The sequence below is a fragment of the Sceloporus occidentalis genome, unplaced genomic scaffold (assembly GCF_023333645.1).
Source record: "Sceloporus occidentalis isolate IW3139 unplaced genomic scaffold, rSceOcc1.0.p SCAF_34, whole genome shotgun sequence".
In the NCBI taxonomy this organism is placed as follows: domain Eukaryota; kingdom Metazoa; phylum Chordata; class Lepidosauria; order Squamata; family Phrynosomatidae; genus Sceloporus; species Sceloporus occidentalis.
In genome coordinates, this window is record NW_028317014.1 from 1,581,525 (window position 1) to 1,604,510 (window position 22,986).

The following is a 22,986-nucleotide window of genomic DNA, read 5'->3' on the forward strand; positions in this document are numbered from 1 at the left end:
TCATATATGAGATATTTGGGCTGTTATATAGTTGCATTTTCTGTAAAAAGTTGTTGCTTTTTACACTAGGGGGCACTATCACAGTATGTTATCGCATTTATATAACCGTTTTTCTGGAACTTGAGTAGAAATACTTTCTTTTAGACTGATGACAAATACAGAATTTAAAATGCAGAACATTGAATTTCAGTCTTATAGTAACATTGAAGAATGAGAAGAGTTTAAAATCCCAGATTCACTGTTTAGTTATTGCTTTTATGCAAAAAGGTAATTATGTTGGCTTGCAGGAGTTAACATTTTTTTTTTTTTTAGGTTCTAGAGTTTTGATTTTTAGCCAGATGACTCGTTTGCTTGATATTCTGGAAGATTACTGCATGTGGCGTGGCTATGAGTACTGTCGCCTAGACGGGCAAACACCCCATGAAGAAAGGGAGGTAAGATCTCAAGTGTTTACATGTCGTACTTTAATTTTTATTTTGTTGTTAACTAAGGTGATGCATTTAGTGAATCATGCTGTTACAGCAGGGCTTGACAAATTTGTTGTGAATCTAGGCGCCAGGTAAAAAAGTTAGGAGCCAGGATTTTTTTAAACTAACAGTTGGTTAGGAGTGATCGGATCATCATCAGCCCACTTACTAAACTCACAGCATTTGACCTGGAAGCACCCTGGACTTTCAGGTCAGTGCTGTTTTTTTTTATTATTAATTATTATTTTTTTAACTCTTTCGATGCTGATGTTCCATTGGAGCACAGCATTGACTGATATTTAGTCCCCACAAGCTTGTGGGGAAAAATGTTAACCCCTGCAATGCCACGAATGTGTCATACACAAGTGTGGCATTGAAGGGGTTAACGCTGCACTGTCGCTCTCATGGAGCGATCAGGCTGCAGGGGGGTGTTGGGGCTGCTCCCCACACTCATGTGGAGACCAAAGAACCTTCTCCCCTGTCCCTGAAGCTGCCTCTGGCAGCTGGGACTCAATTGCTGGTCTATAGATCAGCCATTGCAGGGAGGGGAGTCTTTGATGACTGCTGTAGGCTTCCATGCCTACAGGAATCATCAAAGGGCTTGTGGGGGCTCGTTTTTGCTGTTGCTGGTCTGCCTGGGCTTCCAGGCAGACCACCAGCAGCAGAGCCCCGTACAAAACGGGAATTAACCCCTAAATGCCGCGGCATTGAAGGGGTTAACGCTGCACTGTCGCTCTCATGGAGCGATCAGGCAGCAGGGGGGTGTTGGGTCAGGTCCCCACACTTGTGTGGGGAACCAATCAACACACAACCCCCTTCCCTGAAGCTGCCTGTGGCAGCTGATAACACGATTGCTGGTTTTGCAGCAACCGCGGTTTCAGTCTACAGGATCACTCCGTGGGAGGGATCTCAGGCTCGGGGGCGGGCTCTGAGTGGCTGTGCTGTCTGCCCAGACTCCTGGGCAGACAGCAGCAGCAGCGCCCCCGTGTGGTTACTCAGCCTCTTACATCCACATTTTTTTATGGATGTAAGAGGCTGACAAAACCTAGGCGCCAGGACAAAATTCTCTGTCGCCATGGCGACCTGGCGCCTGGGATTTGTCGAGCCCTGTGTTACAGTGCAATGTTATCTGCTAGTGAGGTTTAATGTATGAAGCAAAGTGTTAGTTTACTCAGACTCACATGCTCCATAGCTACTCAGCCTTAAGTTCCAATCTCCCACCAGGCCAGACCTTAGACCCAAGCTTAGCTTAAGTCTATTCTGTGTCACATAACATTTAAAATGTTCCTGCCCTGGTGTAAATAAAGTAATTTTATTTTGTTTTTACAGGTTGGAGCTTGCATATTAAAGTTCATACAAGTGCTTATTATGTAACTTATGTGTAACCTTTTTTTCTTTGTTTGGAATTATAACAAAAAACAAGCACTAATAGTCTTAATTTTTCCAATTGAAGGAAGCCATTGAAACATTTAATGCCCCAGACAGCAGCAAATTCATCTTCATGCTGAGTACCCGTGCTGGAGGCCTTGGAATAAATTTAGCAACTGCTGATGTGGTCATTTTATATGATTCAGACTGGAACCCACAAGTGGACCTGCAAGCAATGGTTGGATATTTGTATCTATTCATATTCTCTCTGTGTCTGGCCGTCAACTCCCTCGTTCTCTGCGTAGATAAAACAGTTTAGTATCAAAGCAATGAATAGTTCTGGTTTTAACCTTTTGATTGTGACCTCTTGGTGTTGTAGCAACTAAGTGCACCTACGGTATTGTGAAGGGTGAATGTAAAACCGCAAAGGAGTTCATGAAGTTCACTTAACTGATACATTGAGAATAAAATCATACAACTAGATCAGGGGCGTCCAAGTTTTTTCTGCAGTGGGCCACTTCATCAGAATTGTATACGTGCGCGGGCCACACTCATTTTTCACTGTGAGAAAATATGGCCTTTAATAAAATATGCAGATTAAAATAAAGTAAATGACACAAAACCTTTACTTTTCCTCTCACTGATTTCTGGGCCTAGAAAGTTTTGTGACTACAAATTCAGGATTCAGGATAATTTAAATTTAAATAGTTCTATTTATTCTAGGGATACACCGAAATGAAAATTCTGGACCAAAACATTCACGGTTCACTTAGCCAAAACCGAAAATGACCCCCCACCTTTAAAAATAATAATAAAAACTCACATTTTTAATAAAAGTAGAAAACACACCATAATTGGACAAAAAAAATAGCAATATGACTTGGCATGATAGGACTGTGCTTGCTGTTAGCAATCACACTCCTATCATGCCAAGTCAGCCAGGACATGCTGGTACAGGGTGGCTGTAAGTGATGTGCAGACCCCATACTGCTGACAGCATCAATACACAAGGGGGGGCAGCTAGCTAGGTTTCAGCATGTACTGGCTGACTTGGCATGATAGGAGTGTGATTGCTAACAGCAATCACAGTCCCATCATGCCTAGGTTCCAGCACTTACACATCCAACCAGTAAATGCTGGAACCTAGGCATGATGGGACTGTGATTGCTGTTAGCAATCACACTCCTATCATGCCAAGTCAGCCAGTACATGATGGTACAGGGTGGCTGTAAGTGATGTGCAGACCCCATACTGCTGACAGCATCAATACACAAGGGGGGCAGCTAGCTAGGTTTCAGCATGTACTGGCTGACTTGGCATGATAGGAGTGTGATTGCTAACAGCAATCATAGTCCCATCATGCCTAGGTTCCAGCACTTACACATCCATGCTATCTCACACACACTCATTCATTCACAGATTAATTCCCTCAATCACGCATACTCATTCAAACACCCTCCCCACCCCCTTACCTGCACTGCAGCTCCCTCGATGCCACTCACAAACTTCAGCAGGGGGGCGCGGCCTCCCTCTGCGTTCTCTGGTACTGTACAGAGGAAGCAGGACTGAAGCAGAGTCATGTGATGTCACGTGAACTCTGCTGGGTTCCGCTTCCTCTGTGCACTACAAAAGACCCTCTCACAGGTAAGTAGCAGGGCTCTTGTTGTAGCAGGGCTTGAGGTGCGGCCCTCGTAAGATCGGTTGCCCTGGCTGCCGATCTTACGCGGGCCGCACCTCCAGGTCTCGCGGGCCGCATGTTGGACGCTCCCCTGAACTAGATGAAGTTGTGGTAACATAATACATATGAAATTGATATAAAAAGTGTCCATATGATAGCTTCTCAAAGACATTGTTCATTTTTAACAGGATCGGGCACATAGGATTGGACAGAAAAAGACAGTACGGGTATTTCGTCTCATCACTGAAAATACAGTGGAAGAAAGGATTGTAGAAAGGGCTGAACTTAAACTGAGGCTTGACTCAATAGTCATACAGCAAGGTAAACAATGTGAAATGTGCTCTATCAATTATTTTGTTCACAATGTAAATATATATATGTGGACGCACGCACGCACATACAGGTAGGAAAAAGTAAGTAAACCCTAGGAATTACCAGCATTTATGTATAAATTTGTATTAAAATATTATATGATCTTCATCTAAGTTACAATAATGAACACACACAATCTGTCTTAACCAGACTTTAATCACTTTAAAAAAGCTAATTGGATTTGGGCGTTAGCAAACCTGGAGTCCAATCAATGAAACAGGATTGGAGGTGTGTTTTAGAGCTAAACAGAAGCTTTAGACGTTTTAGAGAAACACAGTTTTTATCTGCTAATGTGACCACGTCTCACAAAAAATGAATCCCAGAAACCTACAATCAAGAATCGATTTGCATAAAGCTGGAAAGGGTTGCAAAGTAATTTCAAAGAGTATTTCTATTACATACATATTTCTCAGTCCACAGTTATATAAATTGTGTATACATGGAGACAATTTAGTACTGTGGTTACTCTCCCTCACTGGACACCCTGCCAAGATGACTCCAAGGGCACAATGCAGAAAGCTCAATGAAGTAAAAAACAACCCTAGAATAACAGCTAAAGGCTTGAAGGAATCATTGGAACTAGTTAACATCTCTGTTCATGAGTCTACCTAAACTTTGAAAGGACATGGAGTCCATGGCAGGACACCACGGAGGAAGCAGCTATTCTCCAAAAAAACATTACTGTCTGCCAAAAAGAACCTTGACTTACCACAATGATACTGCTTTGTGGACTGAAGAAAATGCAGGACTACATATGGCTTAAAAAGATCATCCAATTCCAATGGTTAAGTTCCAATGGTGGACCTGGACAACTTGTCATTACTGAGGGAACTATGAATTCCCAAGTTTATCAAGCTAATATACAGAATAATGTGAGGATGGATGTCCGCCAGCTAAAGATCAGTAGAAGTTGTGTGATGCAGCATCCAAGTAAATCTACTATAGAGCTGCTCACTAAAAGAAGATAATCTGCCTTTTGGAGTGGCCCATTCAGAGCCCAGACCTTAACCCATTAAACATGCCATGAAATGACTTCAAGAGAGCCGTTCACACCAGACATGCTAGGAATATGGTTGATCCTCAGCAGTTCTGTAATGTCACAAACGGGGTCTATACAGAGGACTGTAAAGACCCACAGCGCCCAATGATGGAATTTCAGGAGTCACTGTGCAAGAGCGGAGCTGGACAGGGCCTGGTACAGGGCGACTGCACTCTCCAGGGTGTTGAGCACCTAGGGTTGTGCGGCCACACACCAGGACCCTGACATGGCAGCGGATGTTGTCCAGAACAAAACAAAGTGAAATCCTGCAGACACCCTGGAGCAGGCACGACAAATAGCTCTACAGACGAATGAGCAAGATGCTGCAGGCTGGAAGTAGGGAAGCAAAGCAGAGTAACAGCAGAACATAGCAAGCAAGAGGGACAGAACAAGGAACAGGGAGACAAGCAAGAAACATAGCCAGACAAGACATACATGGTACAGGACAGAAAAGAGGACAGGGAAACAAGGCACACATGGGATGGAGTGAGGAGCCCCGATCCTCAGACGCTTCTCCTTTAAGCAAGGATAGGATATCTTAAATTGGGACATGGGGAGAGGAAAAAGGAACTGAATTCCTCAGGTGATAAAGGGAAAAGGGGGCAAAGGGACATAAAAGACTGACACACATAAATACAGGACTATCCTGGGACTATAAGATAACAATTGGAGATTTAGTCACATCTTATGGCCATAGTATGCTTAGCCCACCACCACGCCAAAGTACTCCAATATTCGGTGGGTCCTAGTGCTAAACCCTGCCTACTGAATTACTAATAAGCTTAAACTAAGCAGTAAATCTAAACACAAAACAGAGAAGGACATACCTTTAGACTGCAGACTGAGACAAACATAACAAACAGGTGGGGCACACCTTATAAAGGAAACAGGAGCAGAAGCTAAGAGCAGGACTGGAATCAAAGAATCGGAAGTACAGGACAGAGCATAAGGAAATCCAGGAATGGATTACCGCAAAGGGGGAACTGTAGCGAGACAGGGGAACTGTAGTGAGACAGGCAAAACTAGAGATATGCAGCTCCGCTGCCTGAATGGGTGTGACATGTAAGTAATAACGGTCTAAAATTCCTCCTGAACTTTGTGCAGTTCTGATCTGCAGTTACCAGAAGGGCTTGTTTGAGGTTTTTGCTGCCAAAGGAGGTTCGACCAGTTATTAAATCCAAGGGTTCACTTACTTTTTCCAACAGCACTGTAAATGTTTAGTGGGTGTGTTTATAAAAAAAAAACACATGAAAGATTATCATTGTTTGTGTCTATACTATGTAATTTAGATCAGATCACATTTTATGAGCAAGTAATGCAGAAAACCAATTATTTCCAAATGGTTCATGAACCTTTTCTTGCCACTGTGTTTATACATGGATCAGCCATAACATTATGTCCACCTGGTTAATATCGTGTATATCCCACTTTGCCTCAAAAACAGCCCTGACTGGTCGAGGCATGGACTCCACTAGATCAAAAGAAAATAGCGCAAGTTGAAATAAATGTCATTTTCCTAATAAAGACAGAGTACCCCTGAAAATAAACTAACCAAAATAATAAATACAGGAAAGAAAAAAAACGATAAAAGCAATTTAACCTTTATTCAAATTATCATAAAAAATACATGTAATTAATAGAACAACTTAAATCCCCTGGTAACTAATTGTCACCAGTACTAAGATATAGGAATAGTAACAGGCAGACCAGCATTGAGATGGTTAAAAGGCAATGCTAAATCACAGTTACAATGCTAAATCACAGTTACAATGCTACTCTGTCTGCACTCCACACGAAACAGTCACATTCTAAAGATTCCTGCTTCTCGCTAAGCTTCCTGTACCTGTGTAGATCACCACTCCTAACCAAATAACTATGAAAAACAATCAAAACCACGAAGAAGAGAAAAAGTTAAAAGCCATGGACTCCACTAGACCTCTGAAGGTGTGCTGTGGTATTTGGGACCAAGTCGTCAGCACCAGATCGTTTAATTCCTGTAAGTCACGAAGTGGGGCCCTCCATGGATCGGACTTGTTTGTCCAGCACATGCCACAGATGCTCGATTGGATTGAGCATCTGTTTTTATGCTCACATGCCTATTGTAGGTGCTTTCGGCAGTTGACAGGGGTCAGCGTGGGTACGTGGGCTAACTGCGATACACTGTGTGTTCTGACACCTTTCTATCAGAAACAGCATTAAACTTTTCAGCAATTTGAGCTGCAGTAGCTCGTCTGTTGGCTTTGAACACATGGGCCAGCCTTCGCCCTTCACAAGCATCAATGAGCCTTGGAGGCACTTGACCCTGTCGCTGGTTCTGACCGCTGTACACCGGGAACACCCCACAAGAGCTGGAGTTTTGGCGATGCTCTGACCCAGTCGTCTAGCCATCACAATTTGGTCCTTGTCAAAGTCGCTAGGATCATTACGCTTACCCATTTCTCCTGCTTCTAACAACTTTGAGGATGTAATGTTCGCTTGCTGCCCAATATATATCCCACCCCCTGATGGGTGCCATGATAACAAGAATATCAGTGTTATTCACTTCATCTGTCAGTGGTCATAAGGTTGTGGCTGATTGGTGTATATACAGTGTATATATAATATTATGAAAGAAACTGTGTGAACAACTTTTTACAGTTCAATGCCTTTGTGCTGCTTCCAACCAGGATTAGAAGAAAGAAAGCACATCAAAACTTCCAAACCCAAAAGCTAGATCATAATTATTAATATGGGGTTTACATAAAGAAACTACATTTTTTAGTACCTCAGGAAGGACTGAAATGAAACCCTTTATTAATAACAACAATTTAGCTTTTGGTTTGGAAATCCTGGTGTACCATCTTTCTTCACACAGAACACACTGACAAATAATAATAATACAATAAAGGAAATCTAAATATACATATTTTGGTCCTTCTGTGTTTCTGGCTGACAAATATATTCTGGAAGGACTGAAACTGAAATCTACAGATTTGGAATCCTGTGACTAGGTCAGTCACTAGGGCGAGATTGAGGCCAAGTAGATGTTTAAGGGACCCCTTTCACACTATGAAAATCCTGGGGCGTAAACACTGAGATACAATATCGTAAACATGACTTTAAGAGGTTACTTTGAGGTAACCGATTCTGTGCAGTGGGTTTTAAAAAATGGCTGTAACCTATGCAACCAGCACAGATGTCTGGTCAACAGGCCACGCCAGGAATTACAAGTGTCTGTAGCGGAATGATCTTGTTTTGTGTAAAATATATGTAACATATATTAAGGAGGGAAAAGTAAAGGTACAAATTATAAAGCATTGTTTTTTTTAATCTAGATATAGGGTAGATTACCCTTGAAAATAAACTGTCCAAAATAACACCATATTATTATGTGTAGGGCGTCTGATTGATCAGCAGTCAAACAAACTTGCAAAGGATGAAATGTTGCAGATGATACGCCATGGTGCCACCCATGTATTTGCATCAAAGGACAGTGAATTGACGGACGAAGATATAACCACAATTTTGGAAAGAGGGGAAAAGAAGGTAACACTTTAATTTCAGTTCATCAAACCTCACCAGATATTTCTGAGAAACAGGATTGTACTGTTTCTTTTTAAAAAAAAATCCATGTTTATTAAGTTTTTCAGAAAATACGGGAAGGAGAAGGGAGAGGGGTGCAGAAAGGAAAAAGGGAGGGAGGGTGGGGAGGGGAGGGAAGGAGTCAGACAGGCACGGCAAGAGACAATGGCATACATATCCATAAATCAAGGTATATAGTACACTCTCAGTAAGTGGTCCTCGAGTAGCAGTACAGAATGCAACAACAAATTGAGGTACACAAGGGAAGCAACTCCTACGGAGCCGCAATGGACCCATCAATGTGCAAAGAAAGCACAGCAATCAGTTGAGCAGTCAAGCATTACAAGGTAGCTATGTGTCGTTCCCATTGACATAGGACAACCAGTAGAACCATGTGGCCGTATAGGCCTCTCGGAGCTTCGGAGTCGTGGCAGAGAGATCCTCAACCCGCCTGATCTCCCCACCCTTGCCACCCAGTCCTGCCGCGAAGGAGGGTGGGGATGTTCCCAATTCAGAGGGATAAGGCATTTAGCAAGGAGGTGACGAACCACCGACCGTTTATAGTGCGAGACAGAGCGTGAAGTGTGGTGTAGAAGTATGGGCAGAGGTTGGAAAGGTGGGGGTGAGTCAGGGAGCTCAGAGATCACTCGGTAGACCTCCCTCCAGTAGGGCTGAATCAATGGGCAAGCCCACCATATATGCAACATTTTACCCACGTCCCCATTGCATCTCCAACACCTATCGGAGGTGCTCGGAAACATTCTGTGGAGCCTTTGTGGCGTTCTGTACCAGTCTCTTGTGTCTTAGTCGCCCTAGAGCTCTTGTGGGTGAAAATGAAGATCTTGTCCCATTCCTTGTCGGAGAGTCGAGTGTCACAAACAGATTCCCAGGCTGTGCAAAAGGGTGGGCGTGTCGTGTGAGTCGCTGTCAAGAGCAAGGAGTAAAGCAGGGAGATGGCCCTCTCCGGTGGGTGGTCTCTCGTGCACAATGTTTCGAAGCCCGTTAAGGGTCGGTAAAGGCGGTCCCTATGTGGCAAGGTAGAAAGATAATGCTTTATCTGGTGATAGGTGAAGCGCTCCAGCCACGTAGGGTCATGGCTCGGCACCAGGGTACTCAAGGGGAGCAGCTCTCCATCCCCCAGTAGTGCCCGAGCCCGGACAGGGACAGGGACAATGAGAAAATCCAGCCTCCCCCCGTGCGCCCTGGTGCAAAGTCCGGGTTCCCCCATAGGGGCATCAGGGGCGAGGGCTCGGTAGAGAGCCTTCTCCGCGTCAGTCTACAAAAATAAAATTTGTCGTGCGTCAACGCGTGCCTTATGGATCAAGGACAGAAATCTAATGGTGTTATCACGCGCCTCCCGCCGAGGGATAAACCCTGCTTGGTCAGGATGGACCAGCTGCGGAAGAAATCGAGCTAACCGAGCGCCAGCATTTTAGCAAATAGCTTCAAGTCAGCGTTTAGAAGCGAGATGGGCCGGTAGCTCTGACAAAGACCCGGGCCCTTGCCCTCTTTAGGAATTACCGTAATCGTGGCAGCCAATGTCTGGGAAGGGAATGGGAGGCCCTCCCGGAGAGCATTCAACGCAGCCAGCAAGTGGGGGAAAAGGTGAGTCGAGAAGGTGCGATAGTACCCCAAGGGCAGACCGTCCGGGCCTGGGCATTTACCCCGCTGTGTGGCCTTTAGATGGTTTCGAGGGACCTGCCAAAGAGTGCAGTGCCACGCTTTCCTCAGAGGCCCGGGAGCACGTGGGAGTCGGCGCCATATTGGAAGCCTCCGGGTGAGTCTGTAGTAGCGGGGGAGTGTTAAAATACTCCTTCAGCGACGCGGATTGAGCTCTGCCGCTAGGTGCCGTGGTAGTCGGCTCCGGTGGTCCCTTTTTAGTACTGCCCATCGTGGTTTTCACAGGTGTGCCGTCGAGTTCTCAGGAAGGGTGGCGCGGAGCACACGGCTCAGGCAGCCATCTTTCTCGCCACGCCCCCAGGATTGTACTGTTTCACGCAGGACCAAAGTGTTCATTGTACACTCCGGTCACAGATTGCGTTTACCATTCATGGTTTACACTTAAAAAGACTAAGAGCTCAAAAGCTGATTTGAAATTTCAACAGTGCCAGAATTCCTATCATATTTAGTTTGTTGATGTTACAGAGTGGTAAAAAAAATGTGTTTTTAAAGCATTTTTGTCTTAATGTATATGTGTTGCTGGACATCACATAGATCCTCACAGTCAAACCTTAGTGTGCTCCTTTATTGTGTTCTCCTACAACCTCTCCTAATTATTATAGCTTGTGTTGTAGTTGGAATTGGTTACATAAATACATAATTCTAGACCATAGGCATGTTTACTTCATGCGTATCCTGTATTTGAAATACAACCGAGTTTAGAATGATCTCTCAGTTACTAGTTCTCACCTGTATTCATTATTTTTTAAATAATTTAAACTGGCCTTTGGTCTGAGCAAATAAAAAAAAAAGATGACCATGCTACTTGGGCAATAACCTTATTTGACATCGTTTAGTCTTAGTTTTTTCAGCTGAGAAGCAATAGCCCATGGTTCAGCAGGTAATTGGTTTGAACTATTAAACGTCAAACCATTGCATTTTGTCCACAGTAAATCATTTTGTCTTTTCTTTTTTGCAGCTACTCTAGATTCGTTTCTTAGTCTATATAGCTATACAGAGGTAGTACAGGGAAATATGTAAACAATACAATTATAAACTAGTACAAATGTCATATGGCTACAGATAAAGTCACCATGGGTCCACAATCTTATATAAGTAATAAGACCTGAAAAACGTGCTTTTCATAAATTGAATTTTTTGTGTGCTCAATGGTGCAAGTTCTTCCAGAGCTTGGCAATCAGCATTTGAGTTTAGTGCTTAATGCATTTTCTGTTGATGAAAGCTAGTCAGGGAAGGCTGATTTGAAATGTCAACAGTACTAGAATTTCAATCATAATTATTATATTGATGTTACAGTGTGGTAAAAATGTGTGCTTTTTTAAAAAGCATTTTGTATTAATTTATTTGTGTTCCTGGACATCACTTAGATCCTCATGATCAAACATTAGTGTGTTCTTCCTACCACCACCGCCAGGGAGCAGGATAGATAGATCATACCCTGTAACACATAGAAAAACAATCATGGCTGATCTCCAGTGTCAAAATAAAGAATCATTTAAGTCAAAAATGAATGTGTCATTTCGGTGGGATCTGCAGTCAGTTTCCTTTTATTTGTCTACATTTTTTCAGTAACATTCTTACTGTACGTGTTGCCATAACACCATCTTTTACTATAATGTCTTAGTGTTAGTAAACAAACAACAGAACACTTCACATTAGCTGCTTACCTGTCCATGATTTGTTAATGGTGGCAAACCAAGTTGGCTTTTTTTCCTTGTTTCTAGATTCCATTAAAGTGATGTAGGGCTTTATACATTATAATTAGTGTAATATACACTTGGAACGATTAACAAATTAAAACTAATCAAATATGTTTCTCCCAGACTGCTGAAATGGCAGAGCGTTTGCAGAAGATGGGTGAAAGCTCACTTAGAAACTTCTCTATGGATACAGAAACTAGTTTGTATAACTTTGAAGGAGAGGACTATCGAGAAAAGCAAAAGGTAAAAACTGTAATACTGAAACACCTGCACTAAGATAATTTGTTCTCTCTTCTAGTTCTACACTTAGCAAATTCTGACGTATGTCATATTTGGGTGTGTTGACCTCCATATTATGTCATACTTTCAGAATTACGACTGTACTCAGACAGTAGTAGTTCAATAAACTTAATTGAATCTTAAGTTATATTACTTTTTGTCACTTATTCTTCTGATTGATTGAGAGCACCAGTAAGCTTATTGGAATTCATCTTGTATTTCAGTTCTGTCACAAGAAGAAATATGGAATATTTATTGAGGTTAAAGTATTTTGTAAGTCAAATATTGAGTTTTATAATCTCACATTCTTTTGTTGCCCTAAAATATACTTCTTTTACTGACTGCCAACAAGTCATGGTTGTAAGTTCTCACCTGGTCAATTAAATCTAATAATGCTGTTTGGTAATTCCTATTAAAGTATATATACACTTTTTCTATATGGCTTTTTTTGTTTGTTTATGCATTCAGCTGAGCATGATGGAATGGATAGAGCCACCTAAACGAGAACGCAAAGCCAACTATGCAGTGGATGCATATTTCAGAGATGCTTTGCGTGTCAGTGAGCCCAGAGCTCCCAAGGTAAAATCATATTTTTCCTTGAAATAATATTGGCAAAAAACATCATAGCCATGTTGCTTATATGACTTTTCTGTTTGGTCCAAAATATTTTAAGACTTGAAAGATGATTATAACGCCAACATGTGTTAGATGTTTACTTTCTAAATTGGAAATGCGCAGTATATAATTATAGATTATGAAGGTCAATCATGGCAGTTGATGGAGTTCAATGCAGTCAGGGTTATGCTTTCCTGTACAAATGCGGTTTTAATAACTAAAGTAGAGTTTTGTGTAGAGTTGCAGGATTACCAAATTTGGCTGTTTATTATCAACGGTTAACTCTTTCAAATTTCATATACAAGAAGGACTGAATTAGCCCTCGACGATCGCCTCCTAAACTTAAATGGTGTCGCTGGAATGCCTCGATCAGGAGGCATCCAGCGACACCAAACACTAACCTTTTGATGGGCTGTGACCGCTCCGGAGAGCGGTCACAGCCGCAGCTGCCGGCAATCTTCGCCATCAAGGAAGATGGCCGCCGTCCTGTAACAGGAACCACAAATTTTAAAAGTTCGCTAGATGGTCCAGACCATCTAGAGAACTTTGGCTCCACTTGCAGGTTGAATACAGGTACTGCATTCACCATGCAAGTCAATGGAGCCCAGCTTTCTAATCACAGTGTGATTAGTAAAAATAAATTAAAAAATAAAATAAAATTAATAATAATTAGAAAAAAAATAGTAAAAAAACAGTAAAATGTAAAAATCATTTCCCACTGATGTCACTATCAGGGGAACCTCCAAGTTGAAAAAAAATGTTAAATTTTTTTTAAAAAAAAATAATAAAAAAAATATATATATATATAAAAAATATATTTTTGTGAGCAAGTCCTAAAATTAGCATATTAGCTTAAAACAATTCTCGCATGGAAAGAGTTAAAATACTGGCATATTAAATGCCCGTGGGGTGTCTACTTTTAAAAAATGTATGATTTGATGGGGTAAATTGAATGGGCCAGGTTCAACAACGTCCCAATTAACACGGGGGGAAGGATGGCCACACATCTAATTTCCAATTAGAAAAATGCACACGTACCAAATGTGGCCTTTTAGTTCCCCCAAAAAATGACACACCCATGCATGTGGGGTATCACTGCACTCAGGAGATGTTGCTGAACACATTATGGGGTGTCGTGTGACAGCGGCATATACCAGGAGCTGTAAATTCATACATAAAGTAGGTGTGTGTGGGAAAAATACACACACAAAAATATTACTGCAAACTTTGAAAAAATGCTGGTGGTAAAATATGTGCATGCAAAGAGTTAAAATACCAGCATTTAAAATACCCTGTGGTGTCTAGTTTTGAAAAATATATGGTTTTGTTGGGCACACTGAAATGGCCCGGCTCAAAGATGTACCAAATAGGGCATGGGCAGTGGATCCCAAATGCCAAAGTTCAACATTGAAAAAAGCGCATGCCCCAAATGTGGCCCTTTTGCCCCAAAACAGCCAGGCAAAATCATTCATGTGAGGTATCGCTGTACTCAGGAGATGTTGCTGAACACATATTGGGGTGTTTTGTGATAGTGACATATACGAGAACATTTTAATTCATACCTGAATTAAAATGTGTGTGGAAAACCAAATGCAAAAAAATGACTACCACAAAGTTTGACAAAGACTGGTGGTAGATATGGTGCATGGAAAGAGTTAAAATACTAGCATTTGAAATACCCTGGGGTGTCTAGTTTTCAAAAATATATGGGTTTATTGGGCACACTGAAATGGCCCGGCTCAAAGATGTACCAAATAGGGCATGGGCAGTGGATCCCCAAATGCCAAAGTTCAACATTGAAAAATGCGCATGCCCCAAATGTGGCCCTTTTGCCCCCAAACAGCCAGGCAAAATCATTCATGTGGGGTATCGCTGCGCTCAGGAGATGTTGCTGAACACATATTGGGGTGTTTTGTGATAGTGACATAAACTAGAACATTTTAATTCATACCTGAAGTAAAATGTGTATGACAAAACAAATGCAAAAAAATGACTACCATAAAGTTTGACAAAGACTGGTGGTAGATATGGTGCATGGAAAGAGTTAACCCCTTAAGGACCAGGCTCATTTTTCGTTTTGTACCCTGTGGGACCGCAGCTGTTTTGACACTTTTGTGGTGCTTGTGTTCAGCTGTAATTTTCTCCTCACCCATTTAGTGAACCCACATAAGTTATATATTGTTTTTTTCAGGACAAGATGGGCTTTCTTCGGATACCATTATTTTGATCGTATCATCTTATTTACTATAAAAAAAATTAAAAAAACATGGTGAAAAATTGAAAAAAACACATTTTATGACTTTTATTTGAAAAATCTTTTACTCACCTAAAAAAGCAAGTAAAAAAACTAGCTAAATAGATTCTACTACTTGTCCTGAGTTTAGAGATACCCAATGTTTTTATGTTTTTTTGCTGTTTTTTGTAAGTTATAGGGCAATAAGTACAAGCAGCGTTTTATGATTTCCAAATCTTTTTTAACAAATCTGGTCATTCTGCCTCCATCTCCTCTTTGGAATATCTTTGAAGCGGGTTAACTCAATTTAACCCATTTAAACCATATATTTTTGAAAACTAGACACCCCAGGGTATTCCAAATGCTGTTATTTTAACCCTTTCCATGCACCAATTATAGAACTACACTTTGTCAAACTTTGTAATAGTATTTTTTTTTTATTTTTTTTTCACACAAATTGTACTTTAGTTATAGATATACAGGTTCTGGTATATGTCACTGTCAAACAACCCCCCAATATGTGTTCAGGAACATCTCCTGAGTACAGCGATACCCCACATGCATGGGTTTGTCAGATTGTTTGGCTGGTAAAAGGCTACTTTTGGGGCATGCGTAATCCAGGTGGTCATTTGGTCATTCTGCCTCCATCTCCTCTTTGGAATATCTTTGAAGCCGGTTAACTCAATTTAACCCATTCAAACCATATATTTTTGAAAACTAGACACCCCAGGGTATTCCAAATGCTGTTATTTTAACCCTTTCCATGCACCAATTATAGAACTACACTTTGTCAAACTTTGTAATAGTATTTTTTTTTTATTTTTTTTCCACACAAATTGTACTTTAGTTATAGATATACAGGTTCTGGTATATGCCACTGTCAAACAACCCCCCAATATGTGTTCAGGAACATCTCCTGAGTGCAGTGATACCCGACATGCATGGGTTTGTCGGGTTGTTTCAGATTTAAAATGCCACATTTGGGAAGTGCGCTTTTTTTCTCCATTTTGGTCAGTCTGTACCTATGCCCTATCTTTGAGCTAGGCCACTCCAATTTACCCCATCAGCCATTTTTTTTATATATTAGACACCCCTTGGGTATTTGAAGTGCTTTTATTTTAACTCTTTGTTGAGATTTTTGAGAAATTTTAGCACTTGCTCAAAATAATAAACTTTATTTTTTTATTTTATTTTATCTTTTTAATACTTTTTTATATTTTTTTTACACATTTTGCAATGTACTGGATGGTTCATCTAGTGACATCACTGCATAATTATTTTTAAATGTTAGCACATTTTTTTTATTTTTTTTCCATTTTTTTTATTTTTTATTTTTTTTTTAATATTTTACTAATCACATAGTGATTAGAAAGCTGGGCTCCATTGACTTGCATGGTTGAATGCAGTACCTGTATTCAACCTGCAAGTGGAGCCAGAGTTCTCTAGAGGGTCTGGAGACCGTCTAGCTAACTCTATCATCTTTATTGTTTATTTTCCCGGACCGCCGCCATCTTGCTTGATGGCGAAGATCACCGGCAGCGGCGGCTGTGACCGCTCTCCGGAGCGGTCACAGCCCACCCAGAGGTAAGTGTTTGGTGTCGCTGGATGCCTCCTGATTGAGGCATTCCAGCGACACCATTTAAGTTTAGGAGGCGATCGTCGATCGCCTCCTAAACGCTTTTAAAACGGGCGTCCGCCGCCATACAATGTATGGCGGCTGTTGACGCCCCGGGGAGGGGCCAGACATGGCCCCCGATGCCGATCTCGGCGTTACTGAATGCCTCGACATCGAGGCATTACAGTAACGCCGTTTAAGCGAAGAAAGTAATCGTTGATCACTTTCTAAGCTTATTTTATTTTATGACGGTTCAGGACCGTCAAAGGTCATTTAGCGACCTTCATGTCATGACGGTCCTGAACCGGCAAAGGTCGCGAAGGGGTTAAAATACTAGCATTTGGAATACCCTGGGCTGTCTAGTTTTCAAAAATATATGACTTGATGGGGTAAATTGCATTGGCCGGGTTCAAAGATACCCGAAATGGCACATGGGGGGAAGAATTACCAGATTTGGAAAAAATGGCTTTGAAATAGCAAAACGCTACCTGTACTTATTGCCCCATAATGGGTAGAAAAAAGCAAAAAAACATAAAAACATTGGGTATTTCTAAACTCAGGACAAATAGTAGAATCTATTTAGCAGGTTTTTTCATTACCTTTTATAGATGAGTAAAAGATTTTTCAACTAAAAGTTAGAAACAGTCATTTTTTTTCTAAATTTTTCACCATATTTTATAATTTTTTTAATAGTAAATAATATGATACAATCAAAACAATGTCATCTAAAGAAAGCCCTTCTTGTCCTGAAAAAAACAATATCTAATGTGTGTGGGTTCAGTAAACGGGAAAGAAGAAAATTACAGCTAAACACAAGCAGCGCAGAAATGTTAAAAAGGCCATTGTCACAAAGGGTACAAAAAGTAAAATCAGCCTTTGTCTCGAAGGGGTTAAGCAAGGTACGAAGAGTTTTTATGTACCAAAATCAAGTTAGAATATGAGGCATGTTTCCGTACGATATTGTATGCTGCATGTATTTTCCAAACTTTGTATGGTATTGTTTGTTAATGTATGTTCTCTTCTTATATATTCTAAAAATTTATAAATTATTTATTAAAAAAAAAAGAATATGAGGCAGGTAGTTATTTGGTCTGGTTTATATAAATTAAATGTGAATGCTATACTCTAGTCCAAGAATAATAATAAATACAATTAAAGTATTTAGTGGGTCTAAACCACCACAATTAGCTAATTCAGAACCAATCCATGACCAAATATCTCCCTGGGCAAATAGCCCTTTTGGTATGGGTTAGAATTATGTGTTTACAATATAGGGGGAATGGATGTCTTTTGCATGCCCCCATGTAGCATGGAGACTTCTGTAGCACTCCTATCAAATACCAGACTAACAGGGAGCATTTATAGGGTGACTGCTGACATCCACTGGCCCAGGCATCCCCGGCAACTGACCAACTTGCCTAGCATTGAGACTAGCCCTGAATAAATTTGTATTTTCTTCTCAGTTATACTGTGCAGTTTCAGATTTTATATATCCGGTTACCTAGACTGGGAAAACTTGTAACCTAGAATTTCACAAAATAATGAAATATTACATTGTTTAGGCACCCCGGCCACCAAAGCAGCCCAGTATTCAAGACTTCCAGTTTTTCCCCCCAAGATTGTTTGAGCTCTTGGAGAATGAAATACTCTACTACAGGAAGACCATTGGCTACAAGGTAACTTTGAATGCCGAGCTTATCAGTCTTGAGAATCTTATTGAACCACAACTAGCTTTAATCATGTTAATCTAAATCTGTGAGAGCCGGTACCTTGCCAGAGATAACTGTTCTAATTAACATACAATTAGCTGGTTTTCGTTTTAAGAAAATGTAATATTAAGATATTTTGAAGCTAGAATCTCAATAATGCTCAAGTACCCGTTTTAAAACAGTCCAGATTTAGGTTTACGATAATGTCTGTGTCACGAACCGAGGACACAGGTTGATAAGGAGCCCAGGTGCAGGGGATACGAGGGGCTCTGTCTGTACCCCACGATGATTTATGGTCTGGGGTTGTTACAGACAGGCGCAGGAATAAACCACAGACAACAGATCTGGATCAAGAGTTGTATTGAATGAGGTGGTACAACAATATATACATAAAGAGTCACGCGACTTGGCAGGAAGCCCACTTGCGGGGCACACGGCAGATAAGCCCACTTGCGGGGCACACGGCAGATAAGCCCACTTGCGGGGCACACGGCAGATAAGTCCTCTTACGGGGCACACGGCAGATAAGCCCACTTGCGGGGCACACGGCAGATAAGCCCACTTGCGGGGCACACGGCAGATAAGCCCACTTGCGGGGCACACGGCAGATAAGCCCACTTGCGGGGCACACGGCAGATAAGCCCACTTGCGGGGCACACGGCAGATAAGCCCACTTGCGGGGCACATGACTTGAAGCCCTCTTCCGGGGCACACGGCAGGTTGCCCACTTGCAGGGCACTCAACCAGGGTCGTCCGCTAGTGGGCAGTCATCCTGGGAGTCGCGATGCAGGGCACTCCTCTTGGGAGTCCACTTAGTGGGGCGCAGGCCGCAACTCAGGAACACGGCAGGTAATGGAACAAGGCAGGTACTGGAACAAGGCACATGGCAGATAAGCCCACTTGCGGGGCACACGGCTTGTAGCCCTCTTCCAGGGCACACGGCAGGTTGCCCACTTGCAGGGCACACGGCAGGTTGCCCACTTGCAGGGCACACGGCAGGTACAGGAACAAGGCAGGTACAGGAACAAGGCAGGTACAGGAACAAGGCAGGTACAGGAACAAGGCAGGTACAGGAACAAGGCAGGTACAGGAACAAGGCAGGTACAGGAACAAGGCAGGTACAGGAACAAGGCAGGTACAGGAACAAGGCAGGTACAGGAACAAGGCAGGTACAGGAACAAGGCAGGTACAGGAACAAGGCAGGTACAGGAACAAGGCAGGTACAGGAACAAGGCAGGTACAGGAACAAGGCAGGTACAGGAACCAAACAGGTAGTCCTCCAACTTCAATGTCAAGGCCCAGACTGCAGGGCTGGGCAGGTTTATCAAGGCTGACTTGATCAGGTAAGCCACTGCAGCTGGACCTGATAATTAGTCTGAGATGTCCTGATTGGCTAGGGCGGCCACTAGTGGCAGGAAACGTGAAATGAATATGGAAAGTTTGAACAAGTCCAGCTAGCGCATGGTGAAACGTGACAGTCTGAAGTACATTTGTAACTTGTGCAAGGGGACTTTACACAAAGAATATATACAGTGTGCAGTGCATTTTATAGTACAGATAAAACTGTTAGTTTATAGTAGACTTGTGCATTTGGATGTGTGTGACATTACATTTTTAACAAAATTTTCCTCATTCGTATGAATGTCCGAAAACTATGCAAAGAGCTCTGAATTTTCATTTGAATTTTGTTCGTTCTTTCATTAACACTCATGCTCTCTCACGTTCTCATCTACTCTCTCTCACACTCTTGTTCGCGTTCTCTCTCACTCTCATTGACTCTCTCTGAATGTCTCCGTATCTTCTCCGCTGACCGCTTCTGTGTCCCTGTATTCTTGCTGCACAGCTCCGCTTCTTGTTCTTTTTTTCTTCTGTCCTCTATGTACGTTTGCTGCTCCTTGTGCCTTGTTTCTTCGTCCGGGGACATAGGCTCCCAATGAACTCCCAAGAAGGGGCACACCCTCCCTTCAAACCACAATATGTATGGCATTAAACTTTAAATAACTTTCAACAGAACCAGCACATCACTTGTTAGCCCTGTACAAATGTTTTAATACATTTCAATCCACATTATATGAACACATTTGAACACAAAGTTTGTTTATAGGATCTTTCTTTGCACAGTCTGCAAATAAAACTATAGCAGAGAATGAGACATGTACATGTGTGCTTCACTGACTAAGAACAAGTGATAAATATAATGAATCTTGGTGTTTTTTAAATTTATATTCCGTTAGAGTAGTTATTTTTCTCCTCTGCTAAAACTACTTGTGTGTTTCCATACTATATGGAATTTTCCACTGTATAAAAGGCTGTGCAGCTAGCTCGAGTGTAGCTTTAAGATTATACTTGCATGCGTGTACATATCTTTGTTATGATAACTTGAACCTGATGATTAGGTTCCACACTACAGTTTAACTACGTCTTCAGTCACAATATTGCTGCTAACCCCTATATATATCCTTTATAACACTTTTATCTGCCAGCTCACTTTAGAGGGAACACATTTAATAATGGCAACAAATCCCATGGAAAATATCATAAAAGATATTACTTTAAAATACTAAATCTTATCTTTTTCTTCAGAGTACCTACAAAAATGCAATATGTTCTGAGATAAGAAGTATGCGTGAGGATTCTGGCTTTGTAGTTTTTATTTATTGATTATGGCAAACCTAATGGTTTTTTGAAATATGAGCCTAATTTCCTGAATGGGGTAAACATTTTGTACCTATATCATGGCTATTAAAATGATTCTCATTTGCAGCTGTAGCAACAGAAAAACAAACTTGCCCTGTAAAAGTATCAAAGACAGGTCTATTACTCTTTTTCATCAGTGCTGTTCATATGTAAATATATACTGTACATAGATTATATTTCAAAGTGTAATTAAATATCTAGTTAATTGTTAAATGAAAAATAAGAATATACCAGCCTTACAACAAAAGTTTGGTATGCCAAACCAGAGACAGAACTACCATTGTAAAACAAGGCAGACTACTAGAGACTAGAAAAATATGGGACCCACCACACAGGCCATGACCAAAAAGTAGAAAGGGACAAGCAAGCATGGGATCCAGTTAAGAGTGTGGCTCAGCAAAGCAGAGCTAGCTAAAAGGCCTGCACTTTAGTCGTTTTCTTTTTGTGAATGTTCATCAGGACTTGGGACACATTCTGAGAGTGAGTTCAACGTGATCATGGCAGGCTGCCCACTTCCACTCAGAGAGAGACGAAGGGGGTTATTTAAAAAAGCGAGCCTGGTACAAAGTGGTCAAACTGTAGCCATCGCCATAGTGGCCCATAGGATATTCCAGCTGAGTGTTCCATTTTTTAGCATATTTTCTTTTTTGTACCAAACTCCACATTTTGTAAATCTGCCACTGTTTAGACAAAATACACATATTCCATAGAACATAGAGGATTACAAATTAGGAAAACAGGTTTGCTAGAAATATATAGATTCTATACGAAAAGCAAATATTGTGTTACACAGTGGAGTTATTTTCAGGGCTGTAATTCTAGATGCAGGATCATTCTAGATGCAGACTGCAGTGAAGTTAGCCAGCAACACTTTTATATAATTGTGTTTTCACACTAATAAACCAGTAGTTTTTTAAATTTATTTTAGAAATACCCTTTACTATCAATCTTGTTTGGTAAATTAAACTTTTGTTTTGCAATATGTGTCTGATCTCCAGGGCAAGATAAAATAGTTTTCATTTAACATGTCTATCATATAATTCAGCAGTTTCACAAAATATTTTCTGAGTTTCAAGACTCAGGTTTATGTGAACTGGAACAAATTTTTAATAAAAGGCAAAACAAAAAGTAGTTTCAGGGTGGCCCAGGCCAGGGCTATTTTTCATCATTTCTGCATTTCAAAGAAATGTAAGTAGCGCTATAGAGAGCTCTTCTTATGTGCCTAATTTCTGAAATTTTTTTTATTATTAAGGTAGTTTTGTTAAAACAGCTCAAATTTTATTTTTGTGTGACAAATGCTGTGTGGTGAAAACACCATCAATCCTTTTATCTGCTTGTCCTAGCTCCATTTCTGTTGTGTGTGCCATAAAGTAAGATTGATAGGAGTGTGGCTCCATAATAACATTGTTCCTTTACAGGTTATTCATACCTTGACTTCTGATTTCAGGTCCCTAGAAATGCAGACCTCCCAGATGCATCTCAGGTACAAAAAGAAGAACAGAGGAAGATTGATGAAGCTGAGCCTCTATGTGCCACAGAGTCAGAAGAAAAGGAAAAACTACTTACACAAGTACAGTAAAACATATTCTTTCAATGTCCATAGACCTCATTACATGCGTCTGAGATATTATATAGCTACAATGCACTCTAACATTTTTAATTATGATGCTGATTTATTTTTCATATCTCACATGAGATCACTAACACAACATGAAAATCTGGGCTTCTTCTTCTTATACCTTGGCCTGATTAAAAAAAATAAGTAAATGTGGCACCATTTCAGAAAATTGTCATCCAGCAAGTCAACCTATAAATACTATGTCGAATATTTAAAAGAAGGACGGCACAAACTTTCATCTCAGAAACCTCATGTATGATTAAACATCCGTGTGGCCCAAAAGTGCTTGTAAAGATTTTTTTCCACCCTGATATTGAATTGTTTGACATTTCTTTATGTGTATCTGAGCACAGTG

General features: G+C 41.1%; 1 protein-coding gene across 1 annotated transcript in view; it reads left to right on the forward strand.

Annotated features, from left to right (window-relative positions):
• LOC149298129 (SWI/SNF-related matrix-associated actin-dependent regulator of chromatin subfamily A member 1-like) overlaps positions 1 to 22,986 on the forward strand; it is a 57,462-nt gene that overhangs the window by 20,329 nt on the left and 14,147 nt on the right. The window contains exons 12-19 of the mRNA XM_089487626.1: positions 313 to 434; positions 1,921 to 2,073; positions 3,702 to 3,834; positions 8,301 to 8,449; positions 11,989 to 12,108; positions 12,613 to 12,723; positions 18,170 to 18,283; positions 22,461 to 22,583. Coding sequence (XP_089343752.1) covers positions 313 to 434; positions 1,921 to 2,073; positions 3,702 to 3,834; positions 8,301 to 8,449; positions 11,989 to 12,108; positions 12,613 to 12,723; positions 18,170 to 18,283; positions 22,461 to 22,583 — 1,025 coding nt within the window. The remainder of the gene's footprint in view (positions 1 to 312; positions 435 to 1,920; positions 2,074 to 3,701; positions 3,835 to 8,300; positions 8,450 to 11,988; positions 12,109 to 12,612; positions 12,724 to 18,169; positions 18,284 to 22,460; positions 22,584 to 22,986) is intronic.